Source organism: Ilyonectria robusta (genome assembly GCF_021365365.1).
Source record: "Ilyonectria robusta strain PMI_751 chromosome Unknown BGZ61scaffold_24, whole genome shotgun sequence".
NCBI classification, from domain to species: Eukaryota; Fungi; Ascomycota; class Sordariomycetes; order Hypocreales; family Nectriaceae; genus Ilyonectria; species Ilyonectria robusta.
The window spans coordinates 112,407-127,869 of NW_025764458.1; the positions used below are offsets into that span (position 1 = coordinate 112,407).

Sequence of the window (15,463 nt, forward strand, 5' to 3'; positions counted from 1 at the left end):
CTTAATTTTTAAGATGATATATCATTATTCATTTCTTTACCATGCTTGAGTTATTCAACGAAGAGTTGTAATAGGAGTACAGAAGTATAACAGTGAGAGCGGTGTTATCATGAATTCATATCATTTACCATTTTGTTTGATAGTGTTAACTGCGACATGCACATCAAATATACACCCAATAATTTAGCTTAATTGCGGTCACAGAATATCATTCCAGTATCATAAATGTATTTAGGTAGCTCTATGTGATATTCATATTTCAGGTAAGCATGTGACTTGCATGAACAACTGATTTTCAATAGCCTTACTCTTTTCCCCTTTAGCCCGAGCTCAACATGACTTGATCTTTGCCGCACAGCCGATACGAAAATCTCTACACTCGATCCTAAATATGGAGCAGACTACTCTTGACCCCATTGACAACACGATCGAGGCCTCCAGCCTGCATCTCACGAGTACTTGATTGATGCAGGAGCGTAGTGCTGGCTTCCTTGACACAATAACAATTTGACAAGATTAGACTGACGAATTCTTCAGTAGTCCAATGTTGTCCTTTGTCGGTTGGTTCCGACTTGGACTGTAGATCAACACTAGTGACCACAATATTGATGGGTCTAAGGTAGTCAACCTCTCGCCATTATAATTCTAAAAGTCTGTCCGAGGCGTAATGAAGAAGGAGTTCCATTGGAACCGATCAATCGCCGCATATAGCTAATATAACAATTACAGGGACTGGTTGAAATGGGTCAAGAAAATCCGCATTGCAATCGTCTGGCCCATCGCATCTGGACAGCCCGGAACAGAAGGGCAACCGACAGATCAAGTCGTCGTTAGTTAGTAGAGTGGATGTGATATCTGCCATAATTGCTCCTAACACATTATATTTGAGCGACCTATGAGCCACGAATTCAATTGGCCCTCCAGTCCAGTGGTCCAAGGCGCGGAATAGATGTCATCTACACGACGGATAAGTGGTGGCTGGTTGAGATTTAGATGATCAGATGGGAGGGCTGGGATGAAGTGACAAATACTCTACAAGTAAGAGAGAGGCGGACTAGTGAACAGTCTGGTGCTGAGGCTACTACGAATAGATCACTGCTAGGCGCAGTGAGGTTTGCGATGTCTTACAATGTTCTCATCCATCACAATCACAACTAAGTTTGGTGTGGAAAAGCCAAAGAAGCATGGAAAGATTAGGGCTGCTAGGGAAGCTGATAATCAGAAAAAATCAGTGCTTGAGAGTCAAGTATGTGACTGCAAGATCCTCCCCGTGAGAGATCAGAATGAGCCAGGCTCGGATGAACCCGTCTTCGTCGTAGATCGGTGGTGTGGAGTATTCAATTACCAGCGCCAATTGATAAGACTTATCAGAGGAGGGGCTCCGAAAGATGGAGGTCACGTGTTGAGCGTGTGGGTGTGGGTCTCAACTTAGCCGAACGCACAACGGGATTTTGACACTTGAAGTTGGCAGTTGAAGAAGCTCTGAAGAAACCTCATCGTCGGCGTCGCGAAATCACCTCCCGGGAAAACCAAAAATCACAATGTCTGCTGCTTCGCTTCCTAACGTGTCCTCGGACCTGATCTGGGAGATCGTCCGTGAGTCCCCGACCCAAAAACTCGAATGCTTCGAGTTGCGTTGTGCGCGATGATGGTACTGAGACTGGGTCTTCCCGATGCGCAGGAAACAACAACTCCTTCTACGCCAAGAGCAAGAAGAACGGTGGTGTCCAGTTCTCCCGCGACCCCCTCAACCTGACCAACAAGGTCAGCCGCAAGGTACGATTATAGCGATGGAAATAATGTTCCCTCTTTGTGGGGGACTGGCTCGCGAAGCAATCATAGCTAACATATCGACACGACAGTACGCCGGTTTCGTCAACGAGAAGGTACGCCCGCGATACACATGATGAATATTTGCGCGAATGATCCGAAACTAAACAGCTGGAATTGATAGGCCGTCGGTGTTACCGCCAACGAGAAGGGTGGCGTTGTTGTCATCAGCAAGAAGGCCGGCACTGCCAACAAGCCCGCCCAGAACCTGACTGAGACCACCGTCACCAAGGCCAGCCGAAAGTGAGTTTTGGAAGATATTTACTATTAACCCTCCGCGGGAGCAGGGTTCTCGCGAACGAACAAATGCTGACCAGATTACTCCCCGAAACAGGACCTACCTTACTGTTGCCAACCAGACCGCCAAGAACGGCTACCGTGGTGACCTCCGCGCCGCTGCCGTCGAGCGTGCTTCCGCCATCCGCCGATCCCAGAAGCCTGTCAAGGCTGACCACGAGGTCAAGCTCCGAGGCAACAGGGCCAAGAAGGCCGCTGCCGCTGAGGAGAACTAAGCGATGGGACAACAGTGATGAGGGATCGCACGGGACGTGGGTTTGGGACATGAGCCAGGAAGGCAGCCTGTGTAGCTCTCGTGATTAAAGGATATCAGGAGGGCGAGGAGCATCAACCGAGGTTCTCTGGGTCTGGGTCATGGCTGGAGTTAGCATTTGAGCTGAAAATGAAAAGAATATATCCGGCCCAAGATCACGCCGGTAACCCAATCCAATCCAACCCAATCCAAGCCGACATGGTCCGTTTGCAAGCAGACGGACAATCAATTAGACACGAGTGCGTATCAAAAACACCCGGCTCGTGTCCACATGTAAGCGTATGAGGCCTGCGACAAGTAACTGGGTCGCGGTGAAAGATGTCCGACCCGGCTGATGGATCGGACCGCACGAGATACCGAGGATCTAGCCTGGGGAGTCGGTGGCCGAGGATGACGATACGATAAATCGACGTCACAGGCACGAGCCCCGGCGAGGTTCGGGGCAGTTAGTCGTAAGAACAAGGTGAGATCCCGGGAGTAAATCATTTCCGAGCAAGGCTGCGACGGGAATGATAGCCGCGGATCGGGAATTAAGCTGAGCCACGGCAGCAACAGGGCGCGCCACGCCCGCAACTTGTCCGAGGTGTGCTAAGTAAACGAGAAACATGCCCCTGACGTAGGTCCTGCGATAAATTCACCCGCTGCATGAGCCGAGAGGGCATCAAGGGTCGCACTTTGTATTCCGGATTCTTTTTTGGCAGTCGTTCGGAAATCGAAGCCCTCACTTGGAAGTACTGGTACAGCCATCTGGGGATGTGGGCTGGGTTGATCTGACTGACCGACACCGCCAGTGACGGTCAACCAACTAGCCACTCAGCCGCCATTTTTGTTTTGTTTTTGTTGTCCCCCTCACCTCGGCGTGCTGCAGTCATATGCGTGCAAACTGCAAGGGGTTGGAATGACAGCGAGAGAGACAAGGCGTGGGCCGTGTCTGGGTCTTACGGGATGGAATTACTTTATACTACACACACTTTATCATTGTTGTATAACGGATAACTGCACCGACCACAGCTGCACACCAAAATTCAAGAAAAGTTGGCACATACTCTGGAGCCTTGTCGTGTAATTGGATCTGGGTGGAGCTATAGGGTATTATTTCACGATGCCCCTCATATGTAATCACATCCCTATCGTTGTGTTCTGGACTCGGACTAAACGCCGACTCAACACTCGGCCTCGACGGCCGTTCAGTGGTGGGAGGTGGGTTTTTTGCGCGCACCACTGACGTGGGCACGGGCTGATGGGATGGCGTCAGGGCTAACGCAGTTTCGAGACGAGAGCCTCCATTGCGACAATGGGGTTTGTTTCGTTACGAGTTTTGGCTGCGGTAGCTCAGGAATTAGGTTATAAGGCGCAAACGTACGAGCCGCGTTACCCAGAATGTAGCCATTTCAATTTGATTCATCATGGACTTATTCTTAAGCGTGCACTGCTACTATTCCTGGGTTCCTTGGTTTGACAGGGAACGGGGGGACAAGGACGTGCCCAAAGCTCGTCTTTGCGGCGCGGCGGGATATACGTGATTCCCCAGTGACTCAATGCGCGTGGCAGATATGTATTAGCACCATCTGAGGACGCATGGAGCAGGTGTACGCACCGTCCTGTCGCCCATATGCACCCTGGAGAGGAGGTGACAGGGAGGGGCGGGAGGGGCCTTACGGTCCAAGTGCCCAAGCAACAGCCTCCTATTACTGGCAGTCGTAAGGTTGGGCCAGTTGGTGAAGGGGGAACGGGAACGGGCGACCGGGAACCACGGGGTTGGACTGGGCCCGTTTGATGGATCATGGGGTTGGAGTAGAGAAGAGTAAAATTTCAGGAGACAGTCAACATCAGTCATTCGCCATTTCCACGATTTCCCTCTCTCGGTCTCCCGCGCTCTGGGAGTCTAGTCTATACCCGCTCTCACTCGACTGGAGCGGATCGTCGAGGCGGCGCGGGGCAACCAGCCAGCAACCTCCTCATCCTCCACGTATTTTTTTTTTCTTTTCCTCGCTGCTGCTACCTCTGTTATTTGTCGCACTTGGGTCCCCGTTGATACATATCGGCTTCTATCTTCCATCTGGCAGGGTATGTGGGCGAATGCGGTATTAGATCTTGATGATTGGCCGGGCCATGCAGTAGCAAACCAGGCTACTGTATGAATTTGCTTAACAATGTTTAGCTGGCCGAGTGATGAGTTTGATGTCCCTCACCTCGCACCCCTCCACCTTGATCCCTTGATCGCTGGCCGCAGTGTGGGAATGGGTTGGGTTGTCCTCCTCTGTGTTGGTGGCGGCGCCTTCCATTGCCCCTCACTGCATGCGGCGGTCTCTCGCCGTCTCGGAGAAGCGACTCGACCAGCAGTAGGGGAAGGCACCCCGGTCGCGGTTGCTGTGTGCCCCTCCTTTCCACATTGTAGGTCAGTCTGCCTCCCCCGCCCCGTCCTTACCCCTCCCCACTAGAGCTCTTTTGCGACCACCAGCTGCCCGCCCGCGTCGCACCCACGGAGACAGCGCGCACATGCCAGCTACCTATGCGCGCGCCAGCAAGGTGTGGAGGTGAGGATGCGTCGAGGTACCTGGACCTTGATTCCCGGGGGACTCGGAGTTGGCGTAGGCGTATGGCTCCACGGCAGAGCGAGGCCGCGCTGGATTGAGTTGTGCGCGACCAAGGTGGCCACTGCGGCGTCGGCGTCCTGAGACGAGACACATGGTAATAGGTAACTCAGGTGGATGCAATGTGGATGATGTGGGATAGGATGAAATGCGGACGGGGAAATGGAGTACCTTCATCGCAGATACGAGTTCCTGACCGTGCCAGAGCAGGCAATAGGCACAAGCAGGGCCTGTGGAGGTACATCCCGCCAAGCTCTCTTCTCTTTACCTCAAGAGGTTTACCTTCCATAGCTCCCACCACGGTCAGCATTATTAGCACGACGCCGGAGTACCGGTACCTTGCTGTCTCTCCCCCGTATGTGCGTGCGCCATCCTGACCTCTCGTCCGTCCCTCCGCATTGCTTCCCGCCCTGCGCTTGGGCTTGGGTTCCGCGCCGCGTTCCCCGTTCCATCTCCCACCTCCCTCCCACCTTGACTTTCAAAACCTCTCTCCTTCGCCCCTTCTTCTTCTTCTCCTTCCTCTCCTCCTCTCTATTCTACATCATCCCAAAACTCACTTTCTCTCCTCCCCATCTCACTCCAACTCCTCCTCACAACTCAAACCCCACACACCCCACACACACAAACCGCCATCATGGTCAAGGCTGGTACGTACGGGAATCGCATCGCATCATTGCGCTCAACCCCGCGCCCCCTTTGCTGCCATCTGCAATATTCGTGCAGTCTTTGCGACTAACTCTCCATCACAGTTGTTGCGGGCGCCGCTGGTGGCATTGGGCAGGTACGACAGCTCCCCTCATTTCGCCCACCGCTTACGGCCTCAAGCTCACATCTTTTCTCTCTCGATATAGCCTCTCTCCTTGCTGCTCAAGCTCTCCCCTCTCGTCGACGAGCTCGCATTGTATGACGTAGTAAACAGTTTGGGGATTTCCAGTGATCTATCTCACATCTCATCCGCCGCCGTAAGTTGCTTCTCCATCCCCAAGAGGGGCCATCTCCCGTTCCCCCGAGGTTCGACTAGCTTGCTGATACCTCTCTGCAGAAGACGACTGGCTACCTGCCTGCCAACGACGGCGCTAAGACCGCGTTCAAGGACGCCGACATCATTGTCATCCCCGCTGGCATCCCCCGTATGTCCGCCCATACCCCGGACTCCCGTCCCCCGGACATCTCTCCCGGACGCCCGACCCCAGACCCTTCTCCGCGTTGTCTGGTGTGCTGACTTCTTTCCCCGCATAGGCAAGCCTGGCATGACTCGCGATGACCTCTTCAAGATCAATGCTGGCATTGTCAAGGGTCTCATCGAGGTCGCCGCCGAGGTCGCCCCCAACGCTTTCATCCTCGTCATCTCCAACCCCGTCAACTCCACTGTCCCCATCGCCGCCGAGGTCCTCAAGGCCAAGAAGGTTTTCAACGCCCAGCGCCTCTTTGGTGTCACCACCCTTGACATTGTCCGTGCCGAGACCTTCGTCGCTGAGATTGTCGGCGAGTCTAAGCCGCAGAACCTGACCATCCCTGTCATTGGTGGTCACTCTGGCGAGACCATTGTCCCTCTTTTCAGCAAGGCCAGCCCTGCTGTCTCTATCCCCGATGACAAGTACGACGCTCTCGTGAACCGCGTTCAGTTCGGCGGTGACGAGGTTGTCAAGGCCAAGGATGGTGCTGGTTCCGCCACCTTGTCCATGGCCTATGCTGGTTTCCGGTAAGCGAAACCCCACCCCTGCCTGGTCCGATCCGTTAGCCCGCAATGACTGACACGCCATGTCCAGATTCGCCGAGAAGGTCCTCCGTGCGGCTAAGGGCGAGAAGGGTCTTGTCGAGCCCAGCTACGTCTACCTGCCCGGTATCTCTGGTGGTGAGGCCATCGCCAAGGAGACTGGCACCGACTTCTTCTCTGTTCCCATTGAGCTTGGCGTAAGTAGAAATTTGGATATGTGTTTTGGTTGATATGTGCATTTGACTAACTGTGTACAGGCCAACGGTGCTGAGAAGGCCATTAACCCCCTGGAGGGCATCACCGAGAAGGAGAAGGCGCTTCTGACCAAGTGTATTGATGGTCTCAAGGGCAACATCGTCAAGGGTGTCGAGTTTGTCCACAACCCTCCCCAAAAGTGAATAACCCTTTTACACCATCCCCAACAACCAACCTAGTAAGCGGCTTCCTGAGGAGGCAAGGGTACTCCCAGGGTCCATAGCTATGGCGCTAGACATAGTAAAATGAATTTTAAAGACCCGGCTGCTGATGATCTCCTTTTCTCACAGGTTGTGAAATGTCTAGACGTTTATTACGTCGGGTTGCATATCATCCGTTTCTCTCCCCAGGTCCTCGTTCAGGTATGGCTGCAGGTATGTATTGGCGGAGGATGGCAGGTTGGACAGGGTGAGCAGGTAGGGTCTCAGGTATTGGACTGGGGTTGGTTGGTTTCGTGCATATGGTCGATGGCGCATTGTGGCTGGTGCGCGGTGAGAGTATCATGAGCAAGTAGACCTCTCTCTAGGGCTTATTAGGGATAGTCTTAATTTGAAACACGGCTCCTGGCAATTCATTTATCTCAGCTTGGACGGTTGTTTTGATGCCTAAAGCTGCTAGAGCTCCTCGGACGATACCGCACGGAAACCAGAGGAACTGTAGAATGGCGCCGTCTCGGTCAGCTTGCGAATTAGGTAGGTTCGGAAGGGGTCGGGAGACGTTACCGGTTGTGCGCGGACTATTGCCTGTCCGCCCGCCTCGGTACTCATGCGCGAGAAGGGCCGGAAGGCGTTATCTGTCAAAACGTAGACGCCCTGGTAGTTGCATGAGCATAAGTGGTCTGGAATAGCACCATGGGGTCCCAATAATAACAACTTACTCTATGATTTGTCTTGAGATTGTCAATGTTCTTGCCAAACACGAGGGACCATAGGTCCTTGCAGAGGAACTTGATGACATCGAGCGTGTCGTTGAACCGCGGCCGGTCTCTCGAGAACCTACAACATCCACACATCAGCAACCAGGCCACTTACGGGCGCCTTCCCGGGTGTTTCTCTGACCTTTCAACAAGCCCCTGTCCGACTCGGTAACCCAGCATCTCCAGACGGTAATGTACGGCATCCAGATCCTCCTCCTCGTCCATCTTTCTAGTGCCCGGAGCGGAGACAACTCCGGCGGCGTTGGAGCTCACAGCATGGCTGGTGGATGCAACATCTGTCGGGGCACTTGCAGGTTCGAGCACGGCGGCATCGCGGTCGTGGGTGACGCGGTAGGCGAGGGGTACGAGCTCGATGAGGAGGAAGTCGAGGCACGAGGAGCTGAGGAAGTTGGCGGAGGGGTCGGAGGAGTTGTAGGGGGGCATGACGGGTTCGAAGGACATATTTGCGGTTTGAAAGTAGGTTATGGGACTAGGGCGTTGGCATTGGGGGTAGATAATGGGGAATATTAGATCTGAGGTGGTCGTTGAGGTTGAGCTGCACTGTGATGGTTGACCTCCTGGCGCACTCCTCCCTTACTGGAGCTCAGTGAGCTCAACGTATCGTAGGAGTGGTGGTCCAGGGTAAGATGTGGACGGCACGTGTTGATAAGGATGCTCAATGGGTTCTTATCAAGGGGATAAATGTCTTGGCAAACGCGGGGGCACTACGTACCTAAAGAGGGTCGCATGTTAGGGAAGGGAAAAAACACAGCGCGGGGCAGTTGCGATGGCGGCGGGAGTAAAAAAAAAAATAGCTGCAGCGCAATTTATTCTCGACCAGCCAGCCACATAATCGATTCCCTCCCCCAGAGCTGGTCATCTCTCGCGAGCCCGGGCCAATTGCAACCGCTTGCTTTTGCAAATCGCGATCCTCCAAGCGCATGCGCCAGTGAGGGTTTCTGGGAGCAGCACCTACCCACCTAAACACTCGAGTCTCGAGACGGCTTAACCCCGCCAACGACCCACGACGCAGTTCTTGGACCCCGCGACACCATGGCTGATCTCCGAATCCTCCTCATCGGCAACGGCGGCCGCGAGCACGCCCTCGCCTGGAAGCTGAGCCAGTCTTCCCGCGTCGAGCAAATCTTTGCCGTACCCGGAAACGGTGGCACGGCCTCGTGCCCCAAGGTCGCCAACGTCGGCTCCGTCAAGGCTGATGACTTCGCTGGACTCGTCAAGTTCGCCCAGGACAACCAGATCAGCCTCGTTGTCCCCGGCCCCGAGGCACCTCTTGTCGATGGTGTTGAAGGCTGGTTCAAGAATGCTGGCATCCCTGTCTTCGGCCCCTCCAAGGAGGCCGCTCGTCTCGAGGGTAGCAAGACCTACTCTAAGGACTTCATGAAGAAGTTTGATATCCCTACCGCCGCCTACGAGAACTTCTCCGACTTCGACAAGGCCGTTGCCTATATCAACAGCATCAGCCACGACATCGTCATCAAGGCCACCGGCCTGGCGGCCGGCAAGGGAGTCATCCTTCCCCAGACCAAGGACGAGGCCAAGGCCGCTCTCAAGCAGATCATGGTGGACAAGGAGTTTGGCGATGCTGGCAGCGAGGTCGTCATCGAGGAACTCCTCATTGGCGATGAGCTCAGCGTTCTCACCTTTTGCGACGGCTACGCCTACCGATCTCTCCCGCTTGCCCAGGACCACAAGCGCATCTTTGACGGTGACCTGGGTCCCAACACTGGTGGCATGGGCTGCTATGCTCCCACCAACATTGCCACCAAGGAGCTCACCGAGCAGATCGACCGCGAGATTCTCGAGCCCACCTTCGCTGGTATGCGTCGGGAGCAACAGCCATTCCGAGGTGTTCTCTTCACCGGCCTCATGATCACCAGCGCCGGCCCCAAGGTGCTAGAGTACAACGTTCGCTTCGGTGATCCTGAGACCCAGACTGTTCTTCCTCTGCTGTCTGCTGATACTGACTTGGCCGATGTCATGCTTGCTTGTGCCAACGGCTACCTCGATAACTGCAACCTGACCATTGAGAACAAGTTCAGCGCCACCGTTGTTCTCGCTTCGCCCGGTTACCCTGGCTCATATCCCAAGGGAGCTGAGATGTCTGTCCAAACTGCCCCTGAGGGGTGCACCATCTTCCACGCTGGCACCACCCTCGATGGCAGCGTGTTGAAGACCTCTGGCGGTCGTGTGATTGCCATCAACGCTGTTGGAGACTCCCTCCGTGCTGCTGTCGATGCTGCCTACGCTGCCCTCGACGCCAAGGTCATTGATTTCGAGGGTGCTTTCTACCGAAAGGACATCGCTTACCGTGCTTTCCGAGACACCAAGCAGGCGAGCATGACCTATGCCCAAGCTGGTGTGGACATCCAGGCCGGCAACGACTTTGTCGACAAGATCAAGAAGGCCGTTGCCAGCACCAAGCGGGCTGGTGCCGATGCCGAGATTGGCGGCTTCGGCGGAGAGGTTGACCTCTCCAAGTGCGGCTTCCCTGATGCCCCTATCATGGTCGGCGCCATTGACGGCGTCGGCACCAAGCTCATGATTGCCCAGGCCATGAACAAGCACGACACCGTCGGCATTGATCTGGTCGCCATGAACGTCAATGACCTGGTCGTCCAGGGCGCCACCCCCCTCATGTTCCTCGACTACTACGGCTGCAGCAAACTCGAGCTTTCCACTGCGGCCGCTTTCGTCGAGGGTGTCGCCACTGGTTGCCGTCAGGCTGGATGTGCCCTTGTCGGCGGCGAGACGGCCGAGATGCCCGGCATGTACCAGAAGGATGACTACGATGCCGCCGGCTGCGCTGTTGGCACCGTCACCAACGCCGGCCGCCTCCCCCGTTTGGATGCCATGGTCGAGGGCGACGTGCTCCTGGGTCTCGGTTCTGCGGGTGTCCACTCCAACGGCTTCTCCCTAGTCCGCCGCATCGTCAAGAGCGCCGGCCTCAGCTACACCACCCCCGCTCCCTGGGACCAGTCTTTGTCCATCGGCGAGTCTCTCCTTACCCCTACTCGCATCTACGTCAAGAGCCTGCTCTCCGTTCTGGGCCAGATCAAGGGTCTCGCCCACATCACCGGCGGCGGTCTCCTCGAGAATGTGCCCCGCATGCTCCCCGAGGCCCTCGCCGCCGAGATCGAGTTTGGCTCCTGGGAGATCCCCCCGGTCTTCAAGTGGCTCAAGACGGCCGGTAACGTCACTCCTACCGAGATGTGCCGCACCTTCAACTCCGGCATTGGCATGGTCATCGCCGTCGAAGCTGCCCAGGCGGAAGCCGTCGCCCAGACCCTTTCCGCCGCTGGAGAGAAGGTCTTCACCATTGGCCGTCTGGCCCGCCGAGACCAGGGCGAAGCTTGTCTGATCCACAACGTGGATTCTTGGAGCTCCGAGGCGGGACTGCCCGTGAAGCGAAAGGCGGATTTGGCGTTGTGATTTAGAATAGGCGATTTCTCTCTGGTTAGGAGATGCTCGGATGACATGGCGATTTAGATTTTAAAAAGAAAAACGGACACCTTCAAGAGGCGGTTTAGATTGATGAGATGTCATGGATGGATGAATTGGATGGGATTGGATGGGATGGGATGCCATTGGCTTAGTTACTCCCTATGAATGACAACACACTGGTGTTTTTTTTTGGATCGCTTATATGCTTTCAACATTTTTATCATTTCGTCTCCTCTCTGCGATAATGTGTCTGGAAAACCTATATCCTTCCTCACTGTCCGTCCATGCATCCTGTCCATGCAACCATGCCGTCTTATGCAACAGTCGTTGACTCTTATCCCCATAACTCCCCTTCAGTTATGGTCGTAGTCCCTCCCCATACTCCGCGACACTAACCGAAGATAGTAAAATCAAAAGAGCCACCTCGAGTTTCGGGCAACAGGGGAATCTTTTCCGTCTCCTCGAACGCCGTACTGGACCAATGCAAAATAGTGAACAAGCAAAAAAGTAAAAAAATAAACAGAGAGCCAAAAGCTGCCGAAGACCAGAGGTGGCCCTCTCTCCAAACCCGTTATGCGCAGCTGCGCCGCCTGTGCACCTTCTTCGGCTTGCGATGTTTCACTCGCCGTCTGCGCGACTGGTCAGAGTCTTCCTAAGACGGGTACCCAAGCGTCTCGTTCAGGAAATCCAGGTTGTCCGGGCTGTGGAAGCCATTGGTGGAAGTGTTCTGCCTCTTGGTGGGTCGCTGGATAGGCTCGTCATCATCATCATCTGATGAGAGAGTGAGGTCTATAACGGCGGCTGCAGGCCGCTTAGCACTGGTTGACGCGACTCCTCGTGGACCAGCTGAGATGGGTGTGCTGGTGCTAGATGCGGCGTTCTTTGGGGTTTCAAGCCGGCGGCCGATAATATTGACCTCCGAAATCTCCAGGTCGTCGTCATCGTCGTAATCATCATTGTCGAATTGAGATTGTTGAGACTGGGACGCATGTTTATCTCGTTCGTCATCACTGGTCTTGATATACCACTTTCCAGAAGGCTCAATAGTCACCGTCTCTAAACTCTTTGGCGTATTGCTGAGAATATCCTTGACATATCTAACAGGCAGACTTATCAACACTCAAGAACGGGACCGTGGTATTGCGTGTACGACTTACTCATCAACCGCGAGTTGCTCAAAGGGCGCGGACTTATTACAAATGGGGCAAAGCCACTGGGGGCCTTGTTCCTGGAGCTGGAGATAGGACGTGGCATCAAAGCATTGGATGTGCGCGCAGCTGAGGCCACGGCAAGGAAGGTCGAGGCGCATATACGAGAGAGGGCACTTGAGGGATAGCACCTGAGAAGTCGCGACGACGTCCTGGTCCTGGGCTTTCTCGGTAACTGCGTGTCATTAGCATCGTAGCCAGCTTTGCTATCAGTTGGCTGATACTTACATTCTTGAAGGACGGATTGTATAGGTATCCTCTTGCCGGAGGAAATACGGGTGACCAACTCCTCGACAGAGGTAACCTTACATAGGTTGACAACGAGGAAGAATTTCTGTATCCCTCAAAGAGTTAGCAAAAGTTCTAGAGCCACAAGACTTGCGCCAAGATTGACGGGGGCATCCTGACATGACGGCCACCTGCCTTATTTGTCAACGCATAAGTGAATTCGAGATTATTCGTGTAATTGGGTCTGAGGCGAAGCGCGTTGGTGATGTCAACCGGTCTAGTAGAGCCAGGTTTGTTCTTCAGTCCGCGTAGGTTCGCCTTGACCTCGCCAGAGTTGACGCGCAACTCGGACTGGTGAGGAAAAGCAATGTCCTGCATTCCAATGTTGTCACCCGCGCAAAAGACCATCACTCTGTAGGATTTGTCGTTAACGCACTGCTGCAGAGATGGGTGGTCGTGGAGTTTGAGCGGGATGGTGACGGAGTTGCGGTGCTGGGACATGGCTGGGTTGAAGTTAGTAACGTGAATTTACGAACACGAACCCTGGATTGGTTCCAGCTATGACTTACCATCGCAAGTATGCACATCGCTAACGGAAGCCTCAATCTTGTAAAAGGGGCTTGCCTTGAAGCTCACGTTTGGCCGGGACCCAGTCATGGTGGTCCGATGGGCAGGGCGAGAGGCGCTGCCGTCACGCGAGAAGTTGGTTGAGAAGGATATGGGTTGTGGCAGATGCGGCGACGCGAGGGCATGACCATGAGCGGGCGAGTGGTTGTGTGAATGGCTTGCTCGGGCGGGCGAGGCTCCAGCAGCAGGCGCATTCGAGATTGCGTTCTGTACGCTCTGGCGGATCTGCTGGAAGCGCAACGGGTCTTGGGCGATAACGGCTTCTTCGATGACTGTGCGACGGATAACGGGGTCAGTGGTGTGATCCAAGAGCGAATGAAGAGGCGAGATAGAGATGATGCTGAAGGGATACTGGCTGAGGCGGGAGGGAGGGGTAAGGTTAATTAAGGTAAGGTGGTGGTGAGGCAGAAGTGAGGCCGTTTGAGACAAGGCTGGGGGTGCAAGATTGGTAAGTCGAAGGCGGAGGCGCGAAGACTCACGAGTAGCGATGCGATTCTGCAGCTCGGCCTTGATGCCGGTGCTCTTAATTCCGTTGACCTGGCAAACGGACGAAAGCTGGCGGTTGAGAAGTCGGTTAACCTGCCGCACGAGTTGGCTTGCTTCATGTCGCGAGACCGAAGCTGCGGGTGATGAGCCTGGGGCCGCAGCCGAACCCAGGCTGGAAGACGATGCCATGGCGTGTGTTTGTGTTGGCCGTGTCCGTACCCGCTCGTTGCCTGAGGAAGCGGATGTGTGCAAGTGCAGGTGCGATTGTGGAAGTCGAGCGCAAAGGAAGGAGCGAGGGCAGTCGCGAGGGCAGGCGCAAGGGTGCGCGCGAGGAAAGTGCCGGTGCGAGTGCGGCGTCGAGGCTGGCAGCGCAGCCGCATCCAAGGCAGTCACGACCAGGCAGGCAGGTTGGCTGGGGCAGTGCTTGTGAGAGCAAAGTGACAGATACGGAGAAGGAAAGACCGATCAAGAAACTGCAGCTGCGATCGGACGGGAAAGACGACTCTGCAGTGCAAGGGATCCGGCACAGACGTGCTCTCTCTCTCACTCCTCTTCCTTCGCGGCCGGGGTACTCGGGACTCAGGGTGGTCTCGAGTCTCGACTTTTGATGTCATGCTCGCCCAGGAATCCCAGACACCTGGGCGTCCAGAAAAAGAAGGCGGTCATGGGCGGCAGAAACGGACATTTTCAAGCCCAGTGGCCCATCGCTCCAGGGGTTCGCCCATTGACTACACTAGCCACATATGCCGCCACAGCCTTGCCGCCCCTCCACCACTGCTCAAGCGTCGCCAACTACTTTTTTTTTTTCACTTGATCTTATCGGACTCCCCGCCAATCTACGATACGATCATCCATCTTCTCTCAAACAAAAACCACATCAGCAACAATGGCAAAGAGTGCCCGTGCAAGCTCCAGAAAGGCCAACAACCAGCGCCTGGCCGCCAATGTCTTTGGTCCGGTCGAGGCTGCTCGTGCGGAGCGCCTCCACGCCAAGCTGCTCGAGTTGGCCAAGCAGCCCAAGCCCGAGTCCTCGGATATCGCCATGGACGGTGAGTGAAGAATGGGATACGGCATCGACGGACCATGTTCACTAACTCATTACTACAGCCGCGGAAGGTTCCGCTGACGCCGACAAGGAGGACAAGGCCGAAGGCGATGAGACCAGTAAGTCACCCTGCCATCCACATACATGGAATGCTGCTGACACTCTCCTTCTCATAGCCATGGATGTAGATGCGAAGCCTTCCAAGGCGCGCATTGGCAAGAAGCGTGTTGACAAGAGGAGAGTCAAGAAGGCCGGCATTGTCTTCCGAAAGTACAGTGACCGAATCGCGGCCAAGAAGAAGAAGGCTGCTTCTTCAACATCAGCAGCGACGGCTTAACTTTTTATTATTGTTCAAGGTCTCATTGTTTAGCAAATATGAATTTCATCCGTGATACCCTACATCACAATCCCAGATATTTTCACTCGTCCCCAAGATCTCGCTGGGACCAGCCTTGTGTGGCGCAGCACCCCGTATTTCGTAGGCCAATCACCGTCATTACCGGCCCGTCGCAACCTCTATGGCCCAGCAAGGCTGGCCAACAATA

The 15,463-nt window shown here is 54.8% G+C and overlaps 7 protein-coding genes across 7 annotated transcripts; 5 read left to right on the plus strand and 2 right to left on the minus strand.

Moving 5' to 3' along the window:
• Positions 1 to 1,541: 1,541 nt before the first annotated feature.
• BGZ61DRAFT_537442 (ribosomal L28e protein family-domain-containing protein) lies at positions 1,542 to 2,342 on the plus strand (the record flags this gene model as incomplete). The annotated part of the gene is made up of 5 exons (XM_046254540.1): positions 1,542 to 1,596; positions 1,682 to 1,776; positions 1,863 to 1,886; positions 1,955 to 2,073; positions 2,165 to 2,342. 5 exons carry the CDS (start codon positions 1,542 to 1,544, stop codon positions 2,340 to 2,342), a joined length of 471 nt encoding a protein of 156 aa, XP_046098555.1.
• A 2,191-nt stretch (positions 2,343 to 4,533) lies between these two features.
• Positions 4,534 to 5,058, plus strand: BGZ61DRAFT_483143 (uncharacterized protein; the record flags this gene model as incomplete). Its single annotated transcript, XM_046249457.1, has 2 exons — positions 4,534 to 4,778; positions 4,842 to 5,058. 2 exons carry the CDS (start codon positions 4,534 to 4,536, stop codon positions 5,056 to 5,058), a joined length of 462 nt encoding a protein of 153 aa, XP_046098556.1.
• A 550-nt stretch (positions 5,059 to 5,608) lies between these two features.
• BGZ61DRAFT_497881 (lactate/malate dehydrogenase) lies at positions 5,609 to 7,089 on the plus strand (the record flags this gene model as incomplete). Its single annotated transcript, XM_046251211.1, has 7 exons — positions 5,609 to 5,621; positions 5,724 to 5,755; positions 5,826 to 5,936; positions 6,017 to 6,104; positions 6,214 to 6,676; positions 6,744 to 6,888; positions 6,949 to 7,089. The coding sequence occupies 7 exons, from the start codon at positions 5,609 to 5,611 to the stop codon at positions 7,087 to 7,089; spliced, it is 993 nt and encodes a 330-aa protein (XP_046098557.1).
• Positions 7,090 to 7,468: 379 nt separating this feature from the next.
• BGZ61DRAFT_363887 (transport protein particle component) lies at positions 7,469 to 8,324 on the minus strand (the record flags this gene model as incomplete). Its single annotated transcript, XM_046241465.1, has 4 exons — positions 7,469 to 7,600; positions 7,669 to 7,758; positions 7,824 to 7,941; positions 8,005 to 8,324. The coding sequence occupies 4 exons, from the start codon at positions 8,322 to 8,324 to the stop codon at positions 7,469 to 7,471; spliced, it is 660 nt and encodes a 219-aa protein (XP_046098558.1).
• Positions 8,325 to 8,616: 292 nt separating this feature from the next.
• Positions 8,617 to 11,523, plus strand: BGZ61DRAFT_460049 (phosphoribosylglycinamide synthetase). The gene has a single exon (XM_046246984.1). The coding sequence runs from the start codon at positions 8,916 to 8,918 to the stop codon at positions 11,310 to 11,312; it is 2,397 nt and encodes a 798-aa protein (XP_046098559.1). The 5' UTR covers positions 8,617 to 8,915; the 3' UTR covers positions 11,313 to 11,523.
• BGZ61DRAFT_460051 (PINIT domain-containing protein) lies at positions 11,524 to 14,510 on the minus strand. The gene is made up of 6 exons (XM_046246985.1): positions 13,867 to 14,510; positions 13,330 to 13,659; positions 12,956 to 13,263; positions 12,761 to 12,866; positions 12,482 to 12,707; positions 11,524 to 12,421 (listed from the first exon to the last, which is right to left on the minus strand). The coding sequence occupies exons 1-6, from the start codon at positions 14,060 to 14,062 to the stop codon at positions 11,977 to 11,979; spliced, it is 1,611 nt and encodes a 536-aa protein (XP_046098560.1). The 5' UTR covers positions 14,063 to 14,510; the 3' UTR covers positions 11,524 to 11,976.
• A 9-nt stretch (positions 14,511 to 14,519) lies between these two features.
• On the plus strand, positions 14,520 to 15,334 carry BGZ61DRAFT_460054 (uncharacterized protein). Its single transcript, XM_046246986.1, has 3 exons — positions 14,520 to 14,922; positions 14,981 to 15,037; positions 15,095 to 15,334. The coding sequence occupies exons 1-3, from the start codon at positions 14,760 to 14,762 to the stop codon at positions 15,253 to 15,255; spliced, it is 381 nt and encodes a 126-aa protein (XP_046098561.1). The 5' UTR covers positions 14,520 to 14,759; the 3' UTR covers positions 15,256 to 15,334.
• Positions 15,335 to 15,463: the final 129 nt, after the last annotated feature.

Coding starts and splice junctions, on each gene's coding strand:
- BGZ61DRAFT_460049 (XM_046246984.1), top strand. CDS start 8,916: ATGGCTGATCTCCGAATCCTCCTCATCGGCAACGGCGGCCGCGAGCAC.
- BGZ61DRAFT_460051 (XM_046246985.1), bottom strand. CDS start 14,062: ATGGCATCGTCTTCCAGCCTGGGTTCGGCTGCGGCCCCAGGCTCATCA. Junction 13,660..13,866: donor GCAGAATCGCATCGCTACTC/GTGAGTCTTCGC, acceptor TCCGTCGCACAG/TCATCGAAGAAGCCGTTATC. Junction 12,867..12,955: donor CTTATGCGTTGACAAATAAG/GCAGGTGGCCGT, acceptor TGAGGGATACAG/AAATTCTTCCTCGTTGTCAA.
- BGZ61DRAFT_460054 (XM_046246986.1), top strand. CDS start 14,760: ATGGCAAAGAGTGCCCGTGCAAGCTCCAGAAAGGCCAACAACCAGCGC. Junction 14,923..14,980: donor CTCGGATATCGCCATGGACG/GTGAGTGAAGAA, acceptor TCATTACTACAG/CCGCGGAAGGTTCCGCTGAC. Junction 15,038..15,094: donor GGCCGAAGGCGATGAGACCA/GTAAGTCACCCT, acceptor TCCTTCTCATAG/CCATGGATGTAGATGCGAAG.